General features: G+C 43.8%; 1 protein-coding gene across 7 annotated transcripts in view; it reads right to left on the bottom strand.

Moving 5' to 3' along the window:
- zhx2a (zinc fingers and homeoboxes 2a) overlaps window positions 1-25,003 on the bottom strand; it is a 32,697-nt gene extending 7,694 nt beyond the window's left edge. The window contains exons 1-11 of one of the 7 annotated variants that reach the window (XM_079502701.1): window positions 24,885-25,003; window positions 21,801-21,911; window positions 13,773-13,875; window positions 12,689-13,203; window positions 11,252-11,947; window positions 10,581-10,793; window positions 9,556-9,798; window positions 7,117-7,332; window positions 6,526-6,610; window positions 6,145-6,330; window positions 4,859-5,244 (exon numbers count right to left, since the gene is read on the bottom strand). In XM_079502701.1, the coding sequence (XP_079358827.1) occupies window positions 4,859-5,244; window positions 6,145-6,330; window positions 6,526-6,610; window positions 7,117-7,332; window positions 9,556-9,798; window positions 10,581-10,793; window positions 11,252-11,947; window positions 12,689-12,787 (2,124 nt within the window). In that variant the 5' untranslated portion in view covers window positions 12,788-13,203; window positions 13,773-13,875; window positions 21,801-21,911; window positions 24,885-25,003. Of the gene's footprint in view, window positions 1-4,858; window positions 5,245-6,144; window positions 6,331-6,525; window positions 6,611-7,116; window positions 7,333-9,555; window positions 9,799-10,580; window positions 10,794-11,251; window positions 11,948-12,688; window positions 13,204-13,772; window positions 13,876-21,800; window positions 21,912-24,534; window positions 24,831-24,884 lie in introns of those variants that run through there. The other 6 variants (XM_079502699.1, XM_079502700.1, XM_079502698.1 and 3 more) reach the window with 6 other exon arrangements.
- Window positions 25,004-25,251: the final 248 nt, after the last annotated feature.

Genomic DNA, 25,251 nt, shown 5'->3' with positions numbered 1-25,251 from the left:
AAAGAGGCGCTCGCGCTGACAAGGTACAACACGGAGATGACGGGAAAGGCAATGGCTACTCTAGTAGTTCTAGAACGGGCTAGATGGCTAAACCACTCCGAGACCAAAGAGAGAGCCTCTCTCCTGGACCAACCCATCCTGCAAGACAATCTTTTCTCTGGCACGGTGGCCGATCTCACGGCCAGACACGAAGACAGAGAGAAAAAGAAGCAGGCGGCGCAGGCTTTCATGCCGACGGAGAAAAAGCCTCCGCCAGGTAACAAAAGAAATAGATCCTCGTACGGCCGCTCTATGAACCGGAGGGACAACGAGAGGGAGCGCGGCTCCAGGCCTCCTTTCAAGGCTCCAGCGGCTGCCAGAGCCCCCTCTGCTTCGGGAGGCCAGTACCAACACCGACAACAGTCACAGCAGGATCGCAAGAAGGACACCGGGCCTCACGGTCAGCCTCCTTCCGCGGCGGCGGGACGGAAGCGTCAACGCCACGCGCACAACAACAACAAGCAGCAGCGTAAATGACATTGCGCCGAGCCTCGGGGAGACGTTGATGCAATCCGTCTCCCTCCGCCCCCACGTTCTGGGAAGAGCTTACGCTGGCGGCGTAGTAGCCTCGGGCTTTACGCCACTAGCGCAGAGGGCACCGGACGACAGAATGAGCGTTGTTGCACCGATTTTTGCGAAAAAAATGTCGTTGCATACTGTACCTCCCCTGTCCCCCTCCCTGATTCAAATAAAAATGTTGTGTGGAACAAAATGTTTGAATCCTTGCCAGAACACACGGGGTATGAGCCCACTGCCACGCAGGTCAATGAAACGACCCGCGGCAGTGGGACGAAACGCAGATATTTTGACAGCGCATCAGAGCGCTGCAAAAAGGCACAAGCACCATGCCAGTTTGATGGCCCCGTCGCTAGGGGGCGCCGTTTTACCACGGCTGAACATGGTGCCAGTGTTAACCAAGGTAACACAATGCCTGCCGCGGGAGGCACCCACTCTAACTCAAAAAAGAGTAGGGCTGACAATAAATCCTCTGACGCGGTGCGTTTCAAAATGGATAGAGTGCGGCGCACACACCTGGGTGGTGGACACCGTGAGAAAAGGCTACAAGCTGCAGTTCTCCGCAGAACCACCCACATTCGAGAAGATAATATTCTCTCAGGCAAGCGGACAGGCAGCCGTCATTTTGCGAAACGAAATAATTTCCCTGCTGGCCAAGAATGCCATTCAGGAAGTACCTCCAGATCAGAGCCTAAACGGTTTCTACAGTCGGTATTTTCTGGTAAAGAAAAAGGGGGGGGGGATGCGTCCTATTCTGGACCTCCGAGCCCTCAACCGATATCTGAAGGATTTTCGTTTCAAGATGCTGACAAATGCGGCACTGTTACGCATGATACGCAAAGGGGATTGGTTCACGTCAGTGGACCTCAAGGACGCCTATTTTCATGTCCCGATTTACCCGCCGCACAGGAAGTTCCTGCGGTTTGGGTTCGGAGGACGGGTTTACGAATACCTAGTTCTCCCTTTCGGGATGTCCTTGAGCCCCCGAGTGTTTGTGAAGTGTACTCAAGCGGCCATAGCCCCTTTGAGACAACGGGGAGTTCGCATAGCGAGCTATATCGACGACTGGCTCCTGCTTGCGCAGTCGGAAAGCGAGGCACGACTCCACACCAGCTGGGTAGTGAGTCACCTGCAGTCTCTGGGTTTCAGTCTGAACTACGAAAAGAGCGTGCTCATACCAGCGAGGTCAACAGACTTCATAGGTTTAACACTGAACTCTGTCTCCCTCACGGCTCGGCTGTCACAGGACAGAATGACTTCCGTTCTGAAGTGCGCGAGCTCGTTCCAGGTGGGACGCAGGGTCCCTTTTCGTACGTGCCAGAAAATGGCGGGACTCATGGCTTCCGCTATAACCGTGTTACGGTTAGGCAGACTGTACATGAGACCTTTTCAGAGGTGGATGCTCTCACTCAGGGTGCCCAACGATCGCCGTCATCGCCTGGTTACAGTCCAAACGGAGTGTATATCGGCGCTGCATCCATGGAGAGACAGGTCATTTCTTTCCGAAGGAGTGTCCATGGGTCTGGTCGTGTCGAGGAAGATCATCACTACGGATGCCAGTATGACTGGGTGGGGCGCCACCCACGAGGGCAGAACTGCCAGGGGAGTGTGGGGCGACGAACTGAGGACCGCCCACATCAACTATCTAGAGCTGATGGCAGTATGGTTAGCCGTACGACACTTCGAACCCCTCATCAAGGATTGTCACGTCCTGGTCAGGACGGACAATACGACGACCATGTGCTACGTCAACAAGCAAGGGGGACTGCGATCCCGCCTGCTGCATGCACTAGCACAAGACCTGACTCTGTGGTGCGACACACATTTGAGGTCAATCAGAGCCTCCCACGTCCCGGGGATACTGAACAGGGGAGCGGATCTTCTGTCCAGAGGGAGGTGCCACTATGCGGACTGGTCCCTACACGACGCGGTGGCAGCTCAGCTCTGGGACAGGTTCGGCCGACCACAAGTGGACCTGTTCGCCTCGGGGGAGAACGCGAAATGCCCGGAGTTCTTCTCCATAGCGGGACAGGAGTCTCTGGGCCTAGACGCGCTAGCGCACGTCTGGCCCGGAAGTCTGCTGTACGCGTTCCCTCCCATTTCCCTGATATCTCCAGTCCTGGAGAGAGTGAGAACCCAGGGCCTAGCGGTAATACTGATAGCTCCAGGGTGGGGCTCTTGGAGGTCGGAGATATCACCTCTCCTCTACGACCATCCGTGGCAGCTCCCGCTGCGCAGGGATCTGCTGACGCAAGCGAAGGGGGAAATCTTCCATCCACGGCCGGAAGACCTGGATCTATGGGCTTGGCCCGTGAGAGGATGAACCTTGACGCGGAAGGCCTGCCGCAGAGTGTCATCGACACTATACAGAGTGCGAGAGCTCGGTCAACCAGGGAGGCCTACGACGGGAGGTGGCGTGCGTTTGAGAAATGGTGTCTACAGACGCAGGCGGTGCCTTTTCAGGCATCTGTGAAAGTGATTCTGTCTTTCCTTCAGAGTCTGATGGACAAGGGCCTGTCTTACAACTCCCTGAAGGTCTACCTGGCGGCTATTTCGGCCTGCCATGTTGGATTCGGGAATGGCACTGTCTGGGTGCACCCTCTAGTGCGTCGGTATATGGCTGGTGCGATGCGCCTCCTCCAGGTACCGAAGTCTATGGTTCCTTCGTGGGACCTCGCGCTGGTTTTGGACTCCTTGTCTCGACCGCCATTCGAGCCATTGGCGTCAGTGGGGCTGCAGTTTTTGTCGTTGAAAACGGCGCTACTGCTGGCGTTGGTGACTGCTAAACGGGTCGGTGACATTCACGCTTTTTCAGTGAGCGAGGAGTGCACACGTTTTTCCGTGGACAGGACGAGGGTGGTCATTACGACCAACCCGGCTTTTGTGCCTAAGAACCAGTTGACCACCTGTATACCGGTGGACCTGGTGGAATTCTGTCCTCCTCCTTTTTCCTCGGCAGAGGATGAGAGGAGGCATACTCTGTGCCCTGTACGGGTTTTACGAACTTACATGGACAGGACGGCGGCACACAGGAAGACAACTCAGTTGTTTGTGTCCTGGGCCCCCAAGACCTTGGGGAAGGCAGTATCCAAGGTGAGGATCTCACAATGGATAGTGGAAGCCATAGAACGATCTTACTCGGCCAGGGGTTTGCAGCCTCCCATAAGGGTGAAGGCGCACTCCACGAGGGGTATGGCGACGTCCTGGGCTCTCTCCAGGGGAGTGTCTATCCAGGAGGTGTGTACGGCTGCGAGCTGGGCATCCTCCTCGACGTTTGCCAATTTTTACAGATTGGATGTGACGGCTGCGCCAGTGGCGCATGCTGTCCTCAGCGTGGCTTCAAAGTAAGGTTTGGATCTGTCGGGCCTCTGAGTGGAGTGGCCCTGGGTCCGAGGTTCCTTCCTTTTTCCGCCGGCTTTTTGAGCCGGGTGGTTTTTCGCTCCCGTCACCCTACAGGCAGAGGTCGGGACCCGTGAGTCTAGACTTTGTGGTGGCAAGAAGGGAGTGTATCGGGTCTTCATAGCGAGCTTCCTCGTGCAGTTTAGTTTAAATTAACTATAGGTTACGAAGGTAACCCTGGTTAATTAAATAAACAAGCGAGGAAGCTCGCCAAAACGCCCTTCTTGTAGGCAATGCCTCATGAGAAGGTTCCACATGTTTGAAGTGGGGACTAATTGGTTTATTGGCACCTTTATCACCTTTACCTGGGGGGGTGGTCAAGGTGCACCTTAGTCCCAGACCCAGCCAATGGATTGCCTGTGAGTGTATTACGTCAGAAGACGCAATCTTCATAGCGAGCTTCCTCGCTTGTTTATTTAATTAACCAGGGTTACCTTCGTAACCTATAGATATGTAAATGTTTTTTGTACATGCACATACAGGGAGAATGAAAAATCTGGCGAGGGGGGAGGGGTTTACCCAGGCTAGGCAGGCTCTAGACTAGATGACACTGATTATGGAATGGATACCAGTGGTGATGCAGTGTTACTTGGTTTTTCAGCATGAGCAAATCAGACCATGAGAAGAGAAACGGAAGTGAGCCATAAAATAGGCCTAGAAATAGGTTATTTCAATTGGCGATCGCTCACGTGCGCAAGTTATGTGCGACCATGTGTTCACTAGTTTGACTCCTGGGCAGACGCTTAATTTGACGCTGGGAACCACTGGTCTAAAGAAGTAATGACGAATCCTTGGGCAAATACAAAAAAAAGTAATGTTTTATTTTATATCAGACTTTGCCTTTAACATTATAATTAAGTAATGACATGTCAAGTGATCAGGTGCAATATAATCTCATGCTTACCTCTCTGAGGAGGGCGAGAGAGTGGCTGGCGATGGGAGCGGGACTAGTGGAGGCCGAAAGGACGGGAGGATGGGGAGAGGAGGAGGAGGAGGAGGTGAGGATGGGAGGTGAAGCTGAGGACGAGAGGACCGGTGGATGAGGAGAAGATGCTGTGAGTACAGGAGGGGAGGAGGATGACGAGGACGACGAGGAGGAAGAACAAAGGACGGGTGGATGAGTTTTCACGTCCTGTTCATGATGAGAAGCTCCGTTAAGCAGTCTCTCCTCTGTGCTTTTAGAAGCCATGGTGAGTAAGACTTTCTCCATGTTGTCCCTCAGTGCTCTGCGCTCCGAGAACCAGCAGTCCACCTCCGTCTTGGAGAGCCTCGTCTGCAGGGCTAGCTGGTCTACAATGGGACAGAGTTGGGCTTAACTTCTTTAATATGACACAGGCAAGTACCTGACAATTAGGGCTGTCAAAATAACTCTGTTAACAGAGTTAATTAAATTGTGAAATTAATTAGATTTTTAACGCAATTACTCCATGGTTGGATAACCCACCCCATACATCCCATAATTGCATGCACTCTGCGCCATCTAGCCCTATCTGGATGTGGAAAGTCGGTTATTGCCATAAAAGGCTGCACAGATTCCATAGGCAGCGGCTCAAATCACATAGCACGACAACAGGGTGAAAGACAGATATCGAGACCATCCTGCCACACTGGATTTGTTATATAGAATAGAACATACATGCATGTTAAATGTAGATATCCACCTTATGTTATTTATCTTTCCATTCCCACAACAATATACAGAAAAACATGGCATATTTTGGACATCACGATTAATACATTTTTAAGCTGTGATTATTCTGATTAAAAATGTTAATCGTTTGATATATAGTCACAATAACCACTTTGACGAGGCAGTATTGCTTTGTATTCAAAATATATATTTTATATTTATTTATTTTTCCATAAATATATGGAATATATATAACATGTTGGAAATAGCTGGTTTCTTTCCAACAGCAGAGATATCATGTAGGGGTCGGGACCATCTTGATCATTTGGATGGGAATCCTATTTAATGCTTATAATTAGTTATAACCATCTGCAGGGGGCCTGTCATGACAGTTCAGTGGATTAAGGCAATATAAAGGGTGATGATAAGAGTTCATACGCATTACATAATCAACTCTGTGGCTCATTATTTCTCCCATTTCCCATCTTTCCTGTCCCTCTATCCAATGATCAGAAAAATAATATTATGTTATTATGTTATGTAATGAGCTTCTTTCTTACCTCGCTCTGCCTCAGTTGGCGAGTCGCTCCTCTGGAAACTCTCTTCCATTGCCTTCAGCTGTTCTGATGACTTCCCCTTCACTCTCTCCAACAGGGGAAAGTGGCTGGGAACCATTTTCCTCAAAGGACCCTCCTTAGATGCTTGTGTCATCTCTGCCTTAACTAGCACCGGTGGCTGAGGAGCACCTTAGATTGACACAGACACATGTAAGGCCAAGACATACAGTAGGTACGGTGAGGACTGATGATTATAAACAATAATACCAAAGGTATTAATGCTGCAAAACAGAGCCAAGTCTAGCCGTTAGATCACTTGGGAACTCAAAGCGATGAAAAAACAATATAATAGGCATAAATGTTTAACCATTTTGTATGTAGTACCTTTGAGGTTGAGGAGCCTCTGTTCACTGAACCACTTTTTGATCTCTCCTCTTGATAGTCCAGTGGTCTCTATGAGTCTGTAAATCTACCACAAGAAAACACAATATGATGTTAGGCAAGATAAAATACCTCATCAGATGAAAGACGTCATAAGCGGGTGAAAACTAGAAAATGGGAAAATCAGAAATCAATCTGTATCATTAGTGTGCCACTGTGCCTTGCATATTTTCTTAACTCTTTTTTTATTTAACAATGTAGAAGCTTGATCAAAATAATCTATCCCACAACTTTATAATTATTAAACTTATGTGACAATAAAGGTGTCCAGAATGCCTGCAACACAACACAAAATGTAATAACACTGATGCCTCACTGTCCAATCTTTAGCTATGTCTGCAGACATATGTTACTATGTCTGCAGATTGTGAATGAAGCCTCACAAATTACAATGTGCTCAGTGGTGAAACTGCACAATACAGTGTAGCTGCTCATGTCCTAAAAGAATACTTTTGCATAGCTCCAACATTTGCTTTTATCTTCTGTGGCATGACCCAAAAACAAATAAAATACCATTCAACTATCCATTCCTACCTCCTCTTCCTCAGGAAATGGACATTGTGTGTAGCTGGCCCTCAGCACAGACAGCTGTTCAGCAGTTTTATTGGGGTCAACAGTAAAACTTAGCAACTTGGGTGACACACACTTGGATGTGGCAGCAGACGCCTGGAAGGTTTGAATGATGGAGGGTCGCTTTGTGTCTGCAGCAATTACAGGAGATGGTAGGGGTCGTTTGAGGGACTGTGCAACCTGTGGTAAATGTAGAGAGAATTCATTAGAAAACTACAGCTGTAAATTGGTGATTTGTCTGATGAGTCAAGAGGTAAAACAGCATTTTTGTATGAATTATCATAAGTAGTCCATAGCCTTCCGGGGATATTCACACTTCAGACTGTGAGTTATGTATTGCATTGCTGACCATCCGTAAGGAAAGTAGTAGTAGCAACTATTAGTACCATTCAGGTGAATTCATTATTATTTATTTATTATAAACTTTGGTTTGTCAGATAATAGACCGCTACATGGACAACATCCGTTTCTAGGCCGTCCCAGAACTAGAAACTAAATCGACCCACTAAATCGACCCACTAGAAACTAAATCGACCCACTGCAGATTTTCAATGCAATAAATGCAAAAGCTTTTTATGAACTTTTGCATAAAATAAGTAGCCTAGAAAACCACCCCAGTCGATTTCAGCAAACTGGTCTGCTGAAATCAAATGAAACATGATTTCCACGACCGGAGTGGTTGACCAGGCTATAAAATAAGCTCTGTAGTAAAAAAAGGCTTGAGTTTCAGATATTAAAGGGTGTAATTTATGGCATAGAATATAACATATTCTTAGGCAAAAAAAGATTAGATTTTCTGCATTAATCAAAAATCTATGGTAAGTTGGTAACACATCCCAGGCTAATGGGTGATGGAACCCATTGCAAAATCAATCCACTGAATTTCAGACAAGGTAAACAATCAGACCTGTCTGTACTGTACTTGTGCTGTAGTACTGTACTGTACTGTACTGTACTGTACTGTACTGTACTGTACTGTACTGTACTGTACTGTACTGTACTGTACTGTACTGTACTGTACTGTACTGTACTGTACTGTACTGTACTGTACTGTACAAGCCCTCCTCCCTGGTGTGTGTGTGTTAGAGCCCTGCAAGCCCGTTGGGACCCGATCAGGTCGAGGGCCGGGCCGGGCTCACGCACCGTTATATTAATTTTCCGATGTGAATTTCTGTCCGCTCCATAATGACGTTACAACAACCCCCCTCCCTACACACAAGACGCAGTCTCAATGTGTTTTACTGGTTAAATAAAGGTTAAAAAAGCATTTTTCTTAAAAGCACACTCAAATCTGGTAAAGACTAAAGACTTAACAAACATGTTTTACATTCTCTCAATCAAACATTTCTCTCTCCTTCCTTCTCTGTCTCTCCTCTCTAACGCGCACACGCACGGCTCTGACAGAACTGACCAGAGGAGCTCCACAACAAAGCAATCACATTTTAAATACTGCAGGAGAACACGCACACTAAACAAGCCAGTTGGTTTTGTATACAGTGCAGATAACGTAAGTGTTCTTGACTTATTATTATTGTGGGTTTGGTTTTTATCATGCAGCGCAAGTCCACGATAGCCGATCTACAAGCTCACAACGCATTACGCTGCGAGTAGAGCGACTGACAGTGCACTAGTGCAGCAGTTGTACAGCTACAACTAAGTACTTTTTAGTGTGATGTGTGTGTTCTTGACTTCTTGTTCTTAATGTGGGTTTATCAGAACGTGAGATTGAGTGGCTGCCGCTGCTGCGTGCCGTGGACCAATAAAGCGGCGCGCATGCTAGAAATAATAAATAAATAAATACAAAGGTGTCAGGCTTCGGGCCGGGCTGAACTCCACGGGCCTGGGCTGTGTGTTAGGCTGTGCAACAGTGACACATGGTGGTCAACAAACGCTATAACACTATTTTGTGCTCGGACAAACAGAGACAGACCCAGCCAGTCAGCCAGCCAGGGAAACACATTGCTGTGCATTGGGGGTGGTTGCATCACTCAAAAACCAACAAAACACATATTTACCTAATTTTGCATGTTGGTGAAAATAAATGAAGAATACCTAAAGTTCTATGTAACTTTCCTCTTCTACCCCGGATTCCTGTGCAAGTTCTGATTTTTTTTTTTTACAGTTGAGCTAATAGGGCCTACCTAAATTGAATCTTGACCATCAGGTCCAAATTCGTGTGAGATCCTGCATCTAGGTGGGACATGACTTTTGGCACGATCTAAACGTCTCAATAGAAGAGCAGGGAGACATCTACAACCACCCCTAATTGTATAAGTTAGGTATAAATTCGGTTGTATTAACATTCTACCATACAGATTGGAAGAAAAAGTGACATAGTTGTGCTGTAACTCCCGGGAATCGAACCAGCTGTGTCTGTACAGGTTATATAAGAGTCTGTAGTACCTGGGTTGCCACAGTGAGTGCTAGTGGTGCACAGGTGACCATAGAACCATTAGCAACAGGAGTCAGCACCAAGCTGGTTTGTCCTAGGAGTTGACATGGAAGAGACTGGAGGAAAGATGCCGTGGTTTTAGACAGGGCAGAGGAGACAGAAAGGCCAGTGGCAGATTGGCTGGGTACAATGGTGAATGTCTGGGAGACAGAAGAGATGGTGCCATTGAACATCTTTTTCCTCGCTTCTTCCACCTGTAAATGAAGAAAAAGTACATGCTGTACTCTTTGTAAGCTTTTTGAGCAAGATGATACACAAATTATGTAAGTCCTGTTACTGTGTATTGGTAAACACACAATATGGGTTGAAATCACCCATATTATAGTATTTGATTATACCTCCTGGCAGCCTTCTTAGTATGCATTCAAAACAATCAGGTTGGTTGCAAATGACTTGAAACCCCAAAATAAGAATTAAATGTGTTGTGTAAAGTGGTGATCAAATAGTGAGTGGCTTGTTTCAAAGTAGACTGCATATTGATATCACATTTAAGCTTTGAATCTATGTGCACTTACAAGAAACATGCTTTGGCTGATGTAATCGAGTTATTATCCGGGTCATTGTATTGTATCAAAAATGTCTTGTATAACAGCTGAGGGTGTGGGTGGGAAAGGGTGAGCAAGCTATCCGTGTATTTATAATTTTGTTATATAATGTTTTTGTTTGCATTGCTGTTATTTGGTATTTGTCGAGAGTACCCCTCGGAAATGAGAAGATACATACATCTCAAGGGGCTGCTATCCTTTCAATAGCGTCTGAAATTCTGAGTAAATACAGCCAATACAAATGTTAACACTACAGAGCTTTATACATAATCATCACCATTATATCAAATTATTAATTAAGAGTTATTCCTCTGACATTTCTTCAGTGAAACAGACTTTAATTTCTACTATACTAAATTATACCACACTGAGCAGAACGATGAACTATGTGCCATTATATACTAACTAGTTGCTAATAATTATAATCTGACCTCCTCAGGTGACCAGCTGATGCCCTGTTTGAGCCTCTGCGTGGTGAACCACACTTTGATTTGCTCCTCTGGGTGTTTGGAGGCTGCAGTGAGCCAGGACAGCTCAGCCTGTGTCGGGTAGGGGAACTTGTTGAAAGATGAGATGAGAGTGAGGTTCCCATCCAGTGACGGGTTGTATTTGGTCGTGTTGAGGGGCACAGCGATCTTCGGCACCTGGACAATAGTTGGTTTGGGTGGTCAAAAGAATTATGAACAAAAAAACATTGCTCTTCAAACTTTAACCCAGCTAACTTTCAAATGAGGTTGATAAGGCATAATAGGGGTGTAACTACCGATTATGTTCTTAGCAATTATTCTATCGATTACTTTTCATGAATGGAATATCAAGAAGCTTATTTTTTTTATTACTTTTTTGTTTAATGAATCGATTAATCACCTAAGCGTTAATACTTTGTCGCACAATGGTGTCCTGCAAATACGCCGCATTGTGTATATCTTCCTTTTTCAATATTTTTTAAATTGCCCATAATGACAAGCTCAAAATAGGGATTGATTATTAATCCAATATTTTATCAAATGGTTGATTATTTTTTCTAAATCGGTTAAATTGACTAATTTGATTAACTTTGCTCGACTGGCTGTATCCTGGCCATTGATTCCTTATTTCCTACCTGGGAGTAGTTTTGAGGTCGCTGCAGAGAAGGCATGATGTGGGAAAGGCCATCTGCTTTGAGGAGCGTCGACTCTGGGATGATGACGGTTCCGTTTACATTGACTGCAGTGAATGGTTTCTTGGACAGATCTGGAGTCAACTTACCTAAGTGAGACTCTGTCCGTTTATTATCCGATGCTGCTCTCGACTTGCCACCCTTGACCACGGCAGACTTACTGTGAGAGTGTGTACCCGGTAACTGTCCTTTACCAGAGTTTGATGTGTTGTAAATAACCGCGCTGTTACTGCACCCTTCTATCGTCTGCTCCAAGATCGTCTGATTGTTCAGTTTAATCCGTTTGAACTTGAAGTTGCTCTCCCCCGGGTGACATCTCTCATTGTGCTCTGTTAGGGTGTCAAACTTCTTTGTGTTGAAGTTGCAGACGGCACACAGGTATAGAGGGTTGAGGATGACATTTGGGTGGTTGGCATCGACATGCTCTTTGAAGGTGTTGATGTTCTGGGTGGAGAAGGAACAGTATTTACACTCATAGCCTCCTTGTTGTCTGCGCTGAGGTTTGGAGGAGTCGGGTGGCTCCGTTTCTGGTTTGTCTGGAGCTAATGGAGGTTCCTGGGGTTTGTCCACAAAAGGATGCTTCTCTCTGGAGATATCAGTTTCCATCGGTCCCTCCTCAGCATGATCTTCTGCTGTCGTCTGTAAAACAGAAACTTCGCTATAATATTTGTAAACACATTCATTTAGCCTTTTCCACTATTATTTAATTTAGTCTATTCATTGGATGTGTTTTTTGTTATCAATTGTTTTTTTTATTCGTAACAAAAAAACAGTACAATACGACATTATGAATGAATAAAGAAAACAAAACAAAAACATAAAAACAAACCCACCCACCCCTCCCTCCCTCCCAGGACCAACGATGTAACGAAAACCATACCTGTGCCAAATGTCTTACCACTGTGTAAAAGGGAAATAAAACTAAATCATATCATTCATTTTATCTGCAATGTTAGACCAAATATTAACATTTTCCTCTTTTGCTCCATGTAACATCGCCGTTGACATCTCTAGATAGACATCTAAAAACAAAGTTAGAGCCCATTGGCGAAACGTTAATGTGTGAGGAGGTTTCCACTGCGTAGCAACCATCTTCTTTGCTGCTGTCAAACCAGTACAGATGGGGAAGATGTAATGTTACATTGGATTTGTGTTAAAAGACCATACCGGTGTTCTGGCATGTTTAAGTTATTGACTGAGACTCCTCATATTCTTGACATTACTGCTGACCATTTACTGTACCAAAGCATAGCACAGAAAAACGATGTTACAGTTTCTTACAAACAATCATTTGTACTCCGTTTCAGTTGTACTGTATTCCTCAAAAAAACCACAGGTGTTGAGCCCACACTGGTTAAAAATACATAAAATCTAACACACCTCCATTTCCTGCGGTTCCTCTTCCTCCTCATCCGTCTCCACCAAGGTCTGCTCTGGTCGGATCATGCAGGGTGTAGAGGCCTTGCGTCGGCTAGCCATAGTTGTTAGAGCCTGAGTGCGTGATGAACAGGGATGTGGTGCAGCAAACTGCTGTTTAGGCTCTAGTATTAAAATAATGCCTAGAGTTCTTGTCTAATGTGGATCCTCTTCTAGAACTGTGAAGCAGAAATGCCTCAGCTAGGGTGGCAAAGGTCAACAAGGAAGAAGGGCCTGTGCTAGGAGGTCCTATCCAAGGCATAAGCTCCTAGTACAGGGGCATTTCTCAAAGGGAAAATGGGGGCAAATGCCTTGGGCTGAGGCCTACCCTTGATGCAGGGGTAGCTGGGTAGAGATGCAAGACAATGGTGGAATTTGAGTGTCCGTCAGGGGTACTATGTTGTAAGTGGGATATAGCCCTCTGACAGGGTCAGCTCCAGTGGTGGCCAGCATCAGGGAACTGCATGACTGGACATTATCTGGATGAGAGAAAGGCATAAAGAAAAAAAGACAATGGCAAACTTTTAGATATTAAAATAATATATATTACAATATATCACAATATACATTTTCTGGATACTAGTTGCACCCGTTTTTCTTCTCCCTCATCTCGAGTTGATTAATTTCACTCTCTTCTTCCATGTTTTCCTGTTGCCGTCATGTGAGAATCACTAAAGAAGTCCTACCCACATCACATAAAACAGTACCGCCCTCTGAATTGCGACATCGCCCACCCTAAAGGGAATACCGCAGGGGACACGGTAGCATCATCTCTACCGGTGAACTAACGTGTGCACGGTATAGGCGTATACATCATACACCACAACAACAGCTGTAATTAAACAGAGACTACAGAGACTTAATTAGAATGGCTTGATATTGTGGGTGCCTCATGCAGTATCCTGTTGCATACAGTGCCTTATTCTATTTAGTGCAGGCCTATTTTCAGCCACACTCTAGTTTTAAGACACACATACAACAGAAATAAACCTACACATGACATAACAGTGAGACAGCTTTTAAAGCAATTCTGAAAAACAGACTTAACTTGTTTTGCTGCCACTAGGTGGCAGAATACGCACACCTAAGGAATGCCACCCGTCCACTAACTCCTTGTTTCCTTTCCGGGTTATTCAGGGAGGTGGGGGCTGCTGATGTGAGCACAGTGATCAGTCGCATTAGCTCAGACCCCTTAGCTATCATTACAACCAGTTACATGTGCTCAGCGAAGCGATACAAACTCACAAATGATTTACGATCGTCGGTTGTGTGACGGCTCACCATGGACAGCGCTCGAACCTTTTGAGATACAGCGCTTTGAAAATCCTGTCATAATGGAGGCTCTGGATTTAAAAATCCCATAGCTGGTGGGGACGAGCCTCCGTACTAACCGGAGCAATGCTAAAAGGTAAATTGATGGTCGCTGCTTTCATATATGGAGTATACGGTTGTCTACGAAGTACGAACGTACACGTAGTTAGCACCAGTAGGTACCGATAGCCTAGCTACGTTTATAAACGTAGATAGCAGTGAAAAAGTTAAACTGTAATTCATACTATGTTTAATAGAAGCAGGTCAACGTCCAACGGTTACAGCCATCAAAAAGTCCATTAAAGTGCCGTTCACACACCCGAAACTAGAGCTGTAAAAACAGTTTTAAAGATCACTCTTTAGAAGTCAAGTGGATGGCAGAGTCCACACCACACATATGGTGAACAATATAGTTGTAGTTATCTTTGTAGTTAGTAGCAGTGCTCAGACCGTTTAACTTCAATGATCTTAACTGGGAGTGTGTGTGGTTTCCCATAAATTTCAATTAAAATCTAAAGTTAAATATTGAGATTAGCTTTTATTGATAATGCCAGCAAAGATAGACAGGAAACGGGGAGAAAGCTGATGAGTTGCAAGCAGCAAATGGCCAGCCCGGCCTGGGAGTTGAATCGGGTACTTGCTGTCTGACTGACAGAAAGTGAGACTAGAGCCTATGTGGTACGTGCCTGACCACTAAGCCACCGAGCGCCCCCAACTGACAACTTCTTTAATGGATTGAGAAGCATTATTAAACTTGGATACTGATATCCCCATGATATCTAAACTCATTGGACAACCCACAGAGAGAGACATGATCATTATAATGCAGACTCATTACCACAGCATTGCTATGGCAACAGTGGACACAGTGCTCGTCACAGATACAGTAGTACTAATGCAGGATAGTGGCATGGTGTGGACACTGAGGAGACTAGAAGGAGCTACTGTGTCATTGTGATTCCATACAGCTAGGATGAGATGGCTAGAAAGGATTGGACTTGGAGCTCCACTGTAGGATAATGTTGATCTGAACAAGACAAAATGAGAAAACATCATGTTTTTTTTTTCTTCTATTCTGTTGGGACGTGCCTAGCAGTATTAACTCAAAGATCAAAAGCTCAACTAGAACTGCACTTCAATTTTGAATTAGTGCTCAAGAATGCTGGTTTCATGAAAACAGTGGTTGCTGCTTATGACTTATTTAGACTTTGTGTTATATTGAGGATTACAACTTGCGTGCTCAACATGGCTTTTGTAGGACTAACCAACTGCAGGTACACTTGGTACTCACTCATACCGAGTACGAGCATTATAATACTGGCTTTTTCCTTTCTTGTTTCTTTTTGCCGACAAAAGAGAAACAATTCCAACAATCTTTTGCATTTTAGCTTATGCTGAGCTGGATTTGCCCTCTAGCAGTAAAGTATCCTAAAATCTCAAGCTTGAGACCTGGAGTGGGTGTAGAGAGTTACTGATCCATACAGGGGAGGAGTTTAAGCGTAGCATGAGTGCTGGGTGTGAGTCGTGACATGTGCAGGTCCTTCGAGTCCATGCTGTCACACCAAATATGAAGTATTGTCTTGGAGCCGTTTGATAGACACGCGCATGACACCCACCCACACACACACACACACGCGCATGACACCCACACACACACCCACACACACACAGGAATTCAATGTGAAAAAAACAGTGCTCCTGTGTGTGTGCATGCTGAATGTAGCCAATCAGAGGTAGCCAGGGGCGGGTCTTGGCCAAGCATCACCGTAGATTGTAGATGCGCAACTGAGCCACTCCTGCAAACTTTGGAAGTCAATCTTAGCCAATCAGGATTGAATATGAAAAATTGCACAGATTCATCTTGATAATGACTATAGAGGTAATGTGTACCAAATCGCGCAATGTTTGGACATCTCTAGGGGAAATTGCAAATATTGGCCTCCAGAAATTTGAGTTTTCTTACAGTGCAGTTTCATGCTTATCGGTCCACACACACACACACACACACACACACACACACACACACACACACACACACACACACACACACACACACACACACACACACACACACACACACACACACACACACACACACACACACACACACACACACACACACACACACACACACACACACACACACAATTGCCATGCCTGGCGGAGATAATAATAATGGCAGTAACAGAGGAAAATCTAATTAGTGCAATCACATTAATGAGTTTGAATTTGTCACAATGTCAAACACTAAGAAAAACACATTACATCTGATGCACAAGGTGCTTCATGTGTATATGAAAACAGCCAGAATAACCAAAGATTCCAAGTTACTGACAAATAACAGTAATATTACCTCCCTTTATAACCCTAGTCTGCAGACTGAGCTGTGTTCTGGAGCCATACTGTCTCAGTGCTCATTAAACTTGTATGAAGGTTCCTGGTAGCCTGCTGTCTCTCTCTCCCTGTATGGTCTGTGGTCTGTCTGAGCCATGCCACATATCACCAGTCACCTCTCTGAGAGTTGTGTCATTCAAATCTGTAGAAGACCTGATAGTTCCTAATGATTGTTGATCATGGTTTTAAGCTAATGCTGCCAAACACCAAATCCAATCCATTTTCCAGACTCTTCAGTAATGTCAATAGCAGCATCAATAGCTTTAGCGGCAACATTCACAGGAGCAAAGAAGGTTGTTTGTTTGTTTATTTTATATATATATATATATATATATATATAGTTGTTTATCACAAATAATATAACACCTGGAGGGTTGGAGGAGTAGAGTGCTTCTACGGAGATTATAATGCAGTACCAGACTCACTGTGTGTGTGTGTGTGTGTGTGTTTTACCCTTTTGAATGCTTTCTCCTCTATCAGCCCAAGCAGCAGTGTGTAGGAGGATAAACGTGTGCTTATACATGATTTGTTTGTGTGAGGGGTGGAGAGTCACCAGTACTACAGTGACTGTGTACGGTAGGTCCCATTGTGTTTGTGTGAGGGGTGGAGAGTCACCAGTACTACAGTGACTGTGTAGGTCCCATCGTGGGTGTTAAGAGAGATGTGTAGCCTACATTTAAAGAGAGATGTGTAGCCTACATTTACAAAATATAATATAGAGACAGAGACACAGGTTGAGACTGAAAGGGTGAGAAAGAGATGGCTGGAGGCTGAATTTGGGACTGGTGCCGAATTAATTTAAATCTCATCAAAGTGCTGCACTGTTCATGGGTACTTACTTGATCTGGTCTGCATAGCAACAGGCTAATGCCCATGCAGGGCTGTGATCAAGCTATAATAAAGTGAATAAATAATGAAGAAATTATTTCCCCATAGCAGGAATTAGAGGGAAGGCATTCCAGTGTTGCCATCTTCTAGCTACCGCAGCATAATCGTTCATCATATTGTTATATCGGCTGATACTTTTAAATCATCTGTCAAATAAGCATCGGTAATTATTGACATTTCTAACCAATATTTTACTTTATATGTATGTTTGAATGAGAAACTGCAAATGTTTACATCTGCACCCGGAATCACAATTACTGTAAAACAGATGTACAGTAAACCATGCTGGAAATTTGTATTTCAATATTGGTGTCGGTATGGATCGATTTGACGATGAAATTGATCGGTTATTGGCTAAAATGTCAATATTGTTCATCCCTATTCTGAAGGGTTGCAGCAGTGCAACAAAGGAAAGGAATACACTTTACTATCAATCAATTAGCCCTTAACTAAGTCCCTCCCCAACCCATCCTTATCCAATAGGCAAGTTAGCAGCGAGGAGACAGAGCAAGCGGTCCTTCTCTCCCATTGAGATACAATGACGGGATTTCTCCATATAAATAATCCATCATTTCAGTAGTAAGAGCTCCAAAATGTCTTCTAAATCTAGTCAACAAGGCCTGCAGTAGGCTATGCATTGGACAAATGCACATGACACTTTTTCAATAAACTAGAAATACGAAGAAATGACAGAGAGAGAAACAGTATCCAACAATCAACTTCCAGTTGATTCATTGTTGTTGAAGTTTTCATGTTGCACGGTAAGACTACGGTCATTAGTATTATTGCCATCACCTGGGTGGGTCAGTCGTGTAACTTTCCCGACGTCAAGCTTGTGTATGTGTTCAGCAACACAGCCATGCAAAATAACATTGACAGCTATGAGGTGACCTGCATAGCAACAGTTGCTAAACTACTTAGATTGGCATTGGACAATCGCTTTTTGGGGTGGGGTTTAGCGAAGGGCTAATTTGGAAGCTCAAGGAAACTTGTTTGGTCATCACTCCCGTGTAATAGGCTACACAATCTTGAATGTAGTTTCTGATAGACCTTGCTGATTGGATGTATGGGCAAAGTTTAGACACGATGGCTTTATTGTTGGAGCAGGGTTTCTGTCCCATTCAGAGTGTGATGTAAGATAAAAATAACTGCAATACGAAAATGGTGAGCCATAAACCATGTGAGCCATAAACATATTGTTGTTGTCAGACAGAAACCTATATCCATATTCGAACTTTTTGCGTTTTTCAGTAAATTAATATCCTAGTTGATCATACTACTGTGTCACACAAAAGCATCATAGCAGATCCACAAGATTATTTTTTTTTACTGTGGATCTGCTACCATTTCAATACTGAAAAGTTTTGGACATACGGTATGAGGTTTCCACTCGACAGAGATGATATCCCAAGACTCCGATTCAGGCGGCTATGTTACCATGGTAACAGGCTAGCCAAGTAAGCACATTATGCATCCAGCAGCAGAAAAGTTCAATGTTTTGATACGAACCAATGCCGTCTACAGTGGGGATGTGTGAACATGTTTTAACATGATGGCATGCCATTTACAATTATTCATGTAACATTCATGTAATAGCCTCACTGCTTATGTGCATTGTGTGCGCATGTGTTTGTAAAATATTGTCTTGGCTATATGACCTTCACCTTTGTATACCTCATTGTTTATTCATTTTGGTAATCTAATAAATCACGCTGAGGAAGACCTGTCCGTGGAGAGGTAAAATTAAACTATGTGAAAAGCAAGGACAATTACTGTGTGCTGGCTGTTTTCTCTATTTCAATCTGATAAGTTAATAACTGAAGCTTAAATTCTAGGACTGCACTAAAGTTGAATTAGTTGCACTACAGTGAATGCAACAAATATAAGATCTCTCTTTGTGTTTAAGATCTCTAGGCTCTTGTGATTGGCCCAAAGCTAACCATGGAGGCATGCTTGTGTTCTGTATTGATGACGCAGAGCAGAGAGCCTCTAAGCTTGGTGGAAAGCTATGTCTCTCCTTTTCTGTACATATTGACAAATAGGTTAACACATGAAGTCTTTAAAAGCCAATCATGTGATCAATCTTATAAAACTGCAATGATCGATGATTTTCTTAGCAATTGATTTCTTTTTAGTTTAATTGAATAATCGAGAAGCACTTTTTTTATGTATCTTTTATGAACAAATCGATTAAACATTGAAGCGTTATTTTATACTCCGTTGCTCAATGGTGTTGTATGTCGTGCAAAACTAGTCGATCTACAAGATTACTTGCAGAACTTGATAGGACTTTAATGCAAGAAGTGGAACATGGATAAATTAAGTTTATGTGATGTAAACAATCACACTAACAGCTAACCCCTCATAGGCTAACATGTGTGTAATGTCTATTGTACAGTATTGCCATATTTATCCGACCTGTGTTAGACAATATTACATTAATCAGTAACAAGCATTCACATGGATACCACATTAGCTGCTCAATTCAAGAGCCAAACTGTCACTGATATAAACCATACATTTGCCTCTAAATAATCACTGCATGTTTTGTTAGTAAAGATAATGTGTGCGGTGTTTCCCACAGAATGACTGTGTGATTGTGGCAGTGAGCATTACTGTTTGTGTCAGTGAGCATTAACGGTAATGACAGACGCTGGCAGCAGATCCAGTTTTACCTCTGTAATAGAAATGGGACTTCACTTCACATTTCAGAGGAAAGGAAGTATACAGTATTTTCTTGTTCCCTCTCTCTGTGCATGGTTTGATTGGTTTCCTTCCATCTAGGGACGCAACACTTAATCAAACTAATCAATTCAATCAATGTAATAAATTATAAACAATAATCAACAATCGGAGGGGAGGAAACAATAGTTGTTTTTTAACTTCAGATCAACAAGCTTGTAGATAGATGCAGATCGGCAATTTTCAATATTGTTGTGTGAATTTTAAAAGAAATTTCACTTTGATTTGTATACAGTATAAAAAATAAAAATGATAAAAATGTGCTTCTTGGTTATTAAATTAATTGAAAAAGAAATCAATAGAATAATCACTAAGAAGATAACCGATAGTTGCAGTCCTGCAACTCTCCATGATGCGATGCATCCTTGTTAGGGTCTAAGATGCAAGGAACATACACAAGTTAGAGAAACATGGATCTAAGTTGAGACACTTGGGATGCACCTATTGTCTTCCTCTCTGTCTCTGTCCTGTCTCTTTCTCTCACTGAGATCCGCCCACAAGTGATGAGCTCATGTCTGTAGTTGCCTTAGTCACCTAACAACACATAATAGTAACCAAGCAGCACACAGCCGAGTGGAGTACAGAACAGAACTCAATATAGGATTTAGTGACATCATCACAGAGCTGAGCATGCCAGGTCATGATGACAACATCTGAGAGCTCAACCAATCCACCATGACTCACACCAAAGACCATCATTTTTCACAAAAGCATCAGACAGCCTGAAAAATGAATGTAGGGGTCTGTAATTTATTAGGCTAGTGCCTGAAGAGCACATTCCCACCCCTAAAGAATATGGCCATACACCGTTGCCTCCCTATTCCACCCTACGACTCAGGCGGCCATGTCATGTCTGAACCAACCGCTACAGGTGAAGACAATGTTGCTACACCGATTCAGATTTTTCTCTCATTTATGTAGTTTCTTGCAGGAGAAAATATTGCCATTTTCAGATAATGCAAGTTGTTGATATTTAAATGATTTCCCAAAACCATTTAAATTACCAGGTAGTAGTGAAAGAAAATGACTTCAATGTCCTTCTGTAAACTTGATCGCTTACATTGAACACTTATGTCTAACATTTATTTGGCAGCATTTTTGTCTGCACACTTTTTTGCAGGAACGCATACACAGTAAAGCACCATCTAACATTTGTACACCTCAATTATTCAATAGTTACACTTTAGAGGTCCCAGACCATACTCAAGTCATACTGTGTAACTTCTTTTTTTTATATAATCTTTCAAAATATTTTATCAATGTGTTTTTTGACAACTAAACACTATTAAACATTATCTTTATTTGCTAGTGTTGGCACTCACACCAAAATGACATAGGCAACAGACATTTGTTTATTTATGTATTTTACAGTTAATAAATACAGTTTCTGACAACCAGTGTTACAAAATATCCTCCAGGCATTCATTTTTCAGCGTTCCTTCTGTATAGGCCAATATACAGTGGAGCTACAAGCAGTGTCAATGAAACAGACCAACTACTACAATGAATGTTACACAGTATGACTTTTACTATTGTATATATTTCAGTAGAAATCTGACACACACACACACACACACACACACACACACACACACACACACACACACACACACACACACACACACACACACACACACACACACACACACACACACACACACACACACACACACACACACACACACACACACACACACACACACACACACACACACACACACACACAATAATTGGAACATACCCGGTGCATGGTCCACCTTCATAGAACATTGGTACGTGATGTAGTCTATCTATGCTATGTCTTAGATCTGGAGCTGGTCCCCTGGTGCTGGAGAATTGGCTGCTCACAGTACTGCTCCGTTAGGATGGGTTAAATAAAGAAGACAAATGGCAATAAATACACAAAATATGCATGATCATCAGGGTAACAAAAACACTAAGCATTCATTTTTTGTGTTTGTTTGCTAGTAGGGATGCACGATATTGAAATTTGGCTAAGATTCAGTCATTTCAATAGTCATATGAATTATGAAAGAAGATTTGTAACAATAGTGTGTCTTGTATGTGTACATGTGTTTTTTGGTATCTGTTAAAGATATATTTTTTGTGGCTTTCGCCTTTATTTTTATTTTTAGAGGGATAGGTATACAGTAGGCTGACAGGAAATGGGGAGAGATAGATGGGGGGGGGTGACACACAGTAAAGGCGGTCGGGATCGGGAGTCGAACCCGCGGCACACTGCCAGACTGGATTTACCAGCCAAGGTGCCCAGACGGCTACGCCAGCCGCCCGGGCCACCAATAACACATTTTAAAGTAATTAACTAATTATTGGCTGATACTGATAGGAGGACCTATATATATCATGCATCCTTTTTACTAGCCAACACTGCTGTTAATTACCTAAACAGCTTAACATAATAGTTTCATTCTAGTTGAGACACAGGTGAAGTTTCAATATCCACATAAGATATAACACACAGCTCTCTGTGTGTGCCAGCACAACTTTGTAGCAGTCTTTTCCAAAATAACTCAAAGACCAATATTTACACCATTTAGTGCAATTCTTCACTACAGAGGTTGTTTTTGACGGTTGTTGTTCATGCATGTGCTGCTGTGCATACTCAGACCTTGTAAACACACAGGAGGATTTTGCTTTCTTGCTGAGCAGAACATACACTAAATATTAAATAACCATGTAAATATAGGCCTACTAGTATAGTAGACCTATAGTAGTATAGCCATTGTTTTCAGAAAAAACTGATTATGCTGAATGAGCTAGAGTAATGTTATGGTCATTTTTGCCCTACTTGTAACGCCAACTGTTCACCTTTAACTTCGGTTTTGGTAAAGGCTGCTACAAAGTTGTAATAATAGGTACGTCCCTATGTGTTATGTGGACTAAGAAACATCACCCGTGTTTCAGTGGCATGAAAGGTGAGTAGTAGAATTTAGATTTTAGGTGAGCTATTCATGGCTTTAAGGATAAAACTATGCTTCCACACACACACACATCATTGCAAAACATCTTAATTGTCAACATTTTGATATTAGATTGTCATGGGGAGTCTTGGCGACATGCAACAACACAAGCTCTTGTTCATGAGTTGTTTTGCACATGTGTGCCAACAGTCCGACCTTTTACTTTCCTAAGCCAAAGCAGCACCAGATGTGATAGATAGACAATACTTTACACTAGGAAACAATATGTATACATAATATACCATCATTAATTGCATGTGTACAACCCTACAATGGATGTACTATAACTATAGCATAACCCTCAAGTCAAATTCCTCATTTAAGCCCAAAGTCTTAATGGCTTCCTTCTTATGTATTCTGAAAACTGCCAAACAGTTTAGACTCAGTGGTGACTACAATGCAGGTGGACAGCACTTACCCTGTCGTTTGTTGACTAGGGTTCATTCATGCCACTTTGATCATGCACTAAGTCTTTCTGGATAAGACTCGTGTCTGCTAAATTATTGCATACGAGTCCTCTCTTGCTAAAAGTCTGTGGACTTCAGTGCAGCACTGTCTTGGGGGGCAGCCTGGCAGTGCCCTGCCCTTGCTAAAAAAACAAACTATGTAATAATGTAGACAACACAGGAGTGTCACATACTGTACAGCAAAGTCTATAGACTCCTCCAGAGTGCCGCACACATACTTGCAAGCACCCTGGCTGGGTACAAAGCTCACAAAAGTTCCAAACTTCCAATACCAATTTCTGACCAACTGCGACTGACTTTTACAGCAATTGTACCGCAGTGCACAGATACACAGTCTGTCTGCCTGTGTGTCGGTCTGTCTATCTGCAGCAGCAGAACGGCCGTGGTCGCGGAGGGAGGCAGCGTCACCAGGGGTCCGCCTACATCACACAGTCACGGCACCAACCCAGAAATCAAACTGTCCACAAACACGTTGGGACAACAAAAGTAGCATTATAAACCCCTCACGGCCAACACAATAACATGATGCCCCGAGTCTCCGGGGGTTGAAACGTGGTTAAAACAAGACGTGACGGAGAGAGGGGCACAGAAACCTCCTCTAAAATGTTCCCTCGCCACCGACGTAACAACATGTCGGCAAAGGACGGCCATATTTTGCTGGTTATGTCGACACAAGAGGGGAGGGAAAGTAGACACGATGTTCTCCCTTCTTCTCGCTTTACTGGCTGGTTACAGTCAGTAGAAGTAGAACTCACATGAGAGCGAACGTCAATTAACAACTTGGCACAGTGTGCGAAGCATTGGAACATTGTTTGTGTACGCATGCAGGTGTAAACGGCGGGGCAAGCAAAGTTCATGCGGCTAGACAAGTTAAAATATTAACCCAGAGGCTTGTTGGTGTTTGTGAGCCACACGCAGACGATAGAACTGAAAAACAAACAACCCCATGCAGGTTTAACTTTGGCCAGCTTTCCCTTGGACCGTTTCCAACACAACAGTGGAAGAGTTTAGCGATTTCTTTTTTTACCTGCTCCCCAATATGGTGCGATGCTCAGGTGGACCAACAAATCCCAAAGCGATAGTTCAGCGACTGATAAACTTGACTCTGTGAACAATATTCCTGAGCGGGTCAAATATCCGACCACCAGACAACAGACGACAGAAAAATTGCCGATCACAAGGAGGCTCTACGCCAAATGCCACATGATCGCCGACGTCAGCGTACGTATTTGCATGCGATACCGGAGCCGCGGTGTCCGTCCATAGCGGGTCCATACAGTTACTACAGACCCGCCCCGGTTGGCGTAAACACCGCTGGTAAGTGCTTGATGCAGGGACCATGCTTCCTGTTCTAAAAATGAATGAACTGTGTCTTGCCGTCAAGTTGCTTCTGTGTTGATGTCTGCCTCTCTCCTCTTGCTCTTGGTGCTCATTGAATATTACATGACCAGAGAGAGAAGGGGCGTTCGTTGGACAAAGTCCCGCCCACCTCGTCCTGCTATCCCCCCATGCCCCTCTCTCTCTCTCGCTCTCTGTCCGTCTGTTTCTCTCTCTCTCTCTCTCTCTCTCTCTCTCTCACTCTCTCTCACACACACACACACACACACATACACAAGAAGGGGGGTGTATATATTACTGCAGTGTCATCTCAGGTGGAATCTGTCCTTTGCAGAGAAAACTGAAACCCATCTCTCTCTCTCTCTCTCTCTCTCTCTCTCTCCATCTCACACACACACACACACAC

Source organism: Electrona antarctica (genome assembly GCF_951216825.1).
Source record: "Electrona antarctica genome assembly, chromosome: 6".
NCBI classification, from domain to species: Eukaryota; Metazoa; Chordata; class Actinopteri; order Myctophiformes; family Myctophidae; genus Electrona; species Electrona antarctica.
Note: the sequence above shows the minus strand (reverse complement) of the source record. Positions and strands in the feature narration are given on the sequence as shown.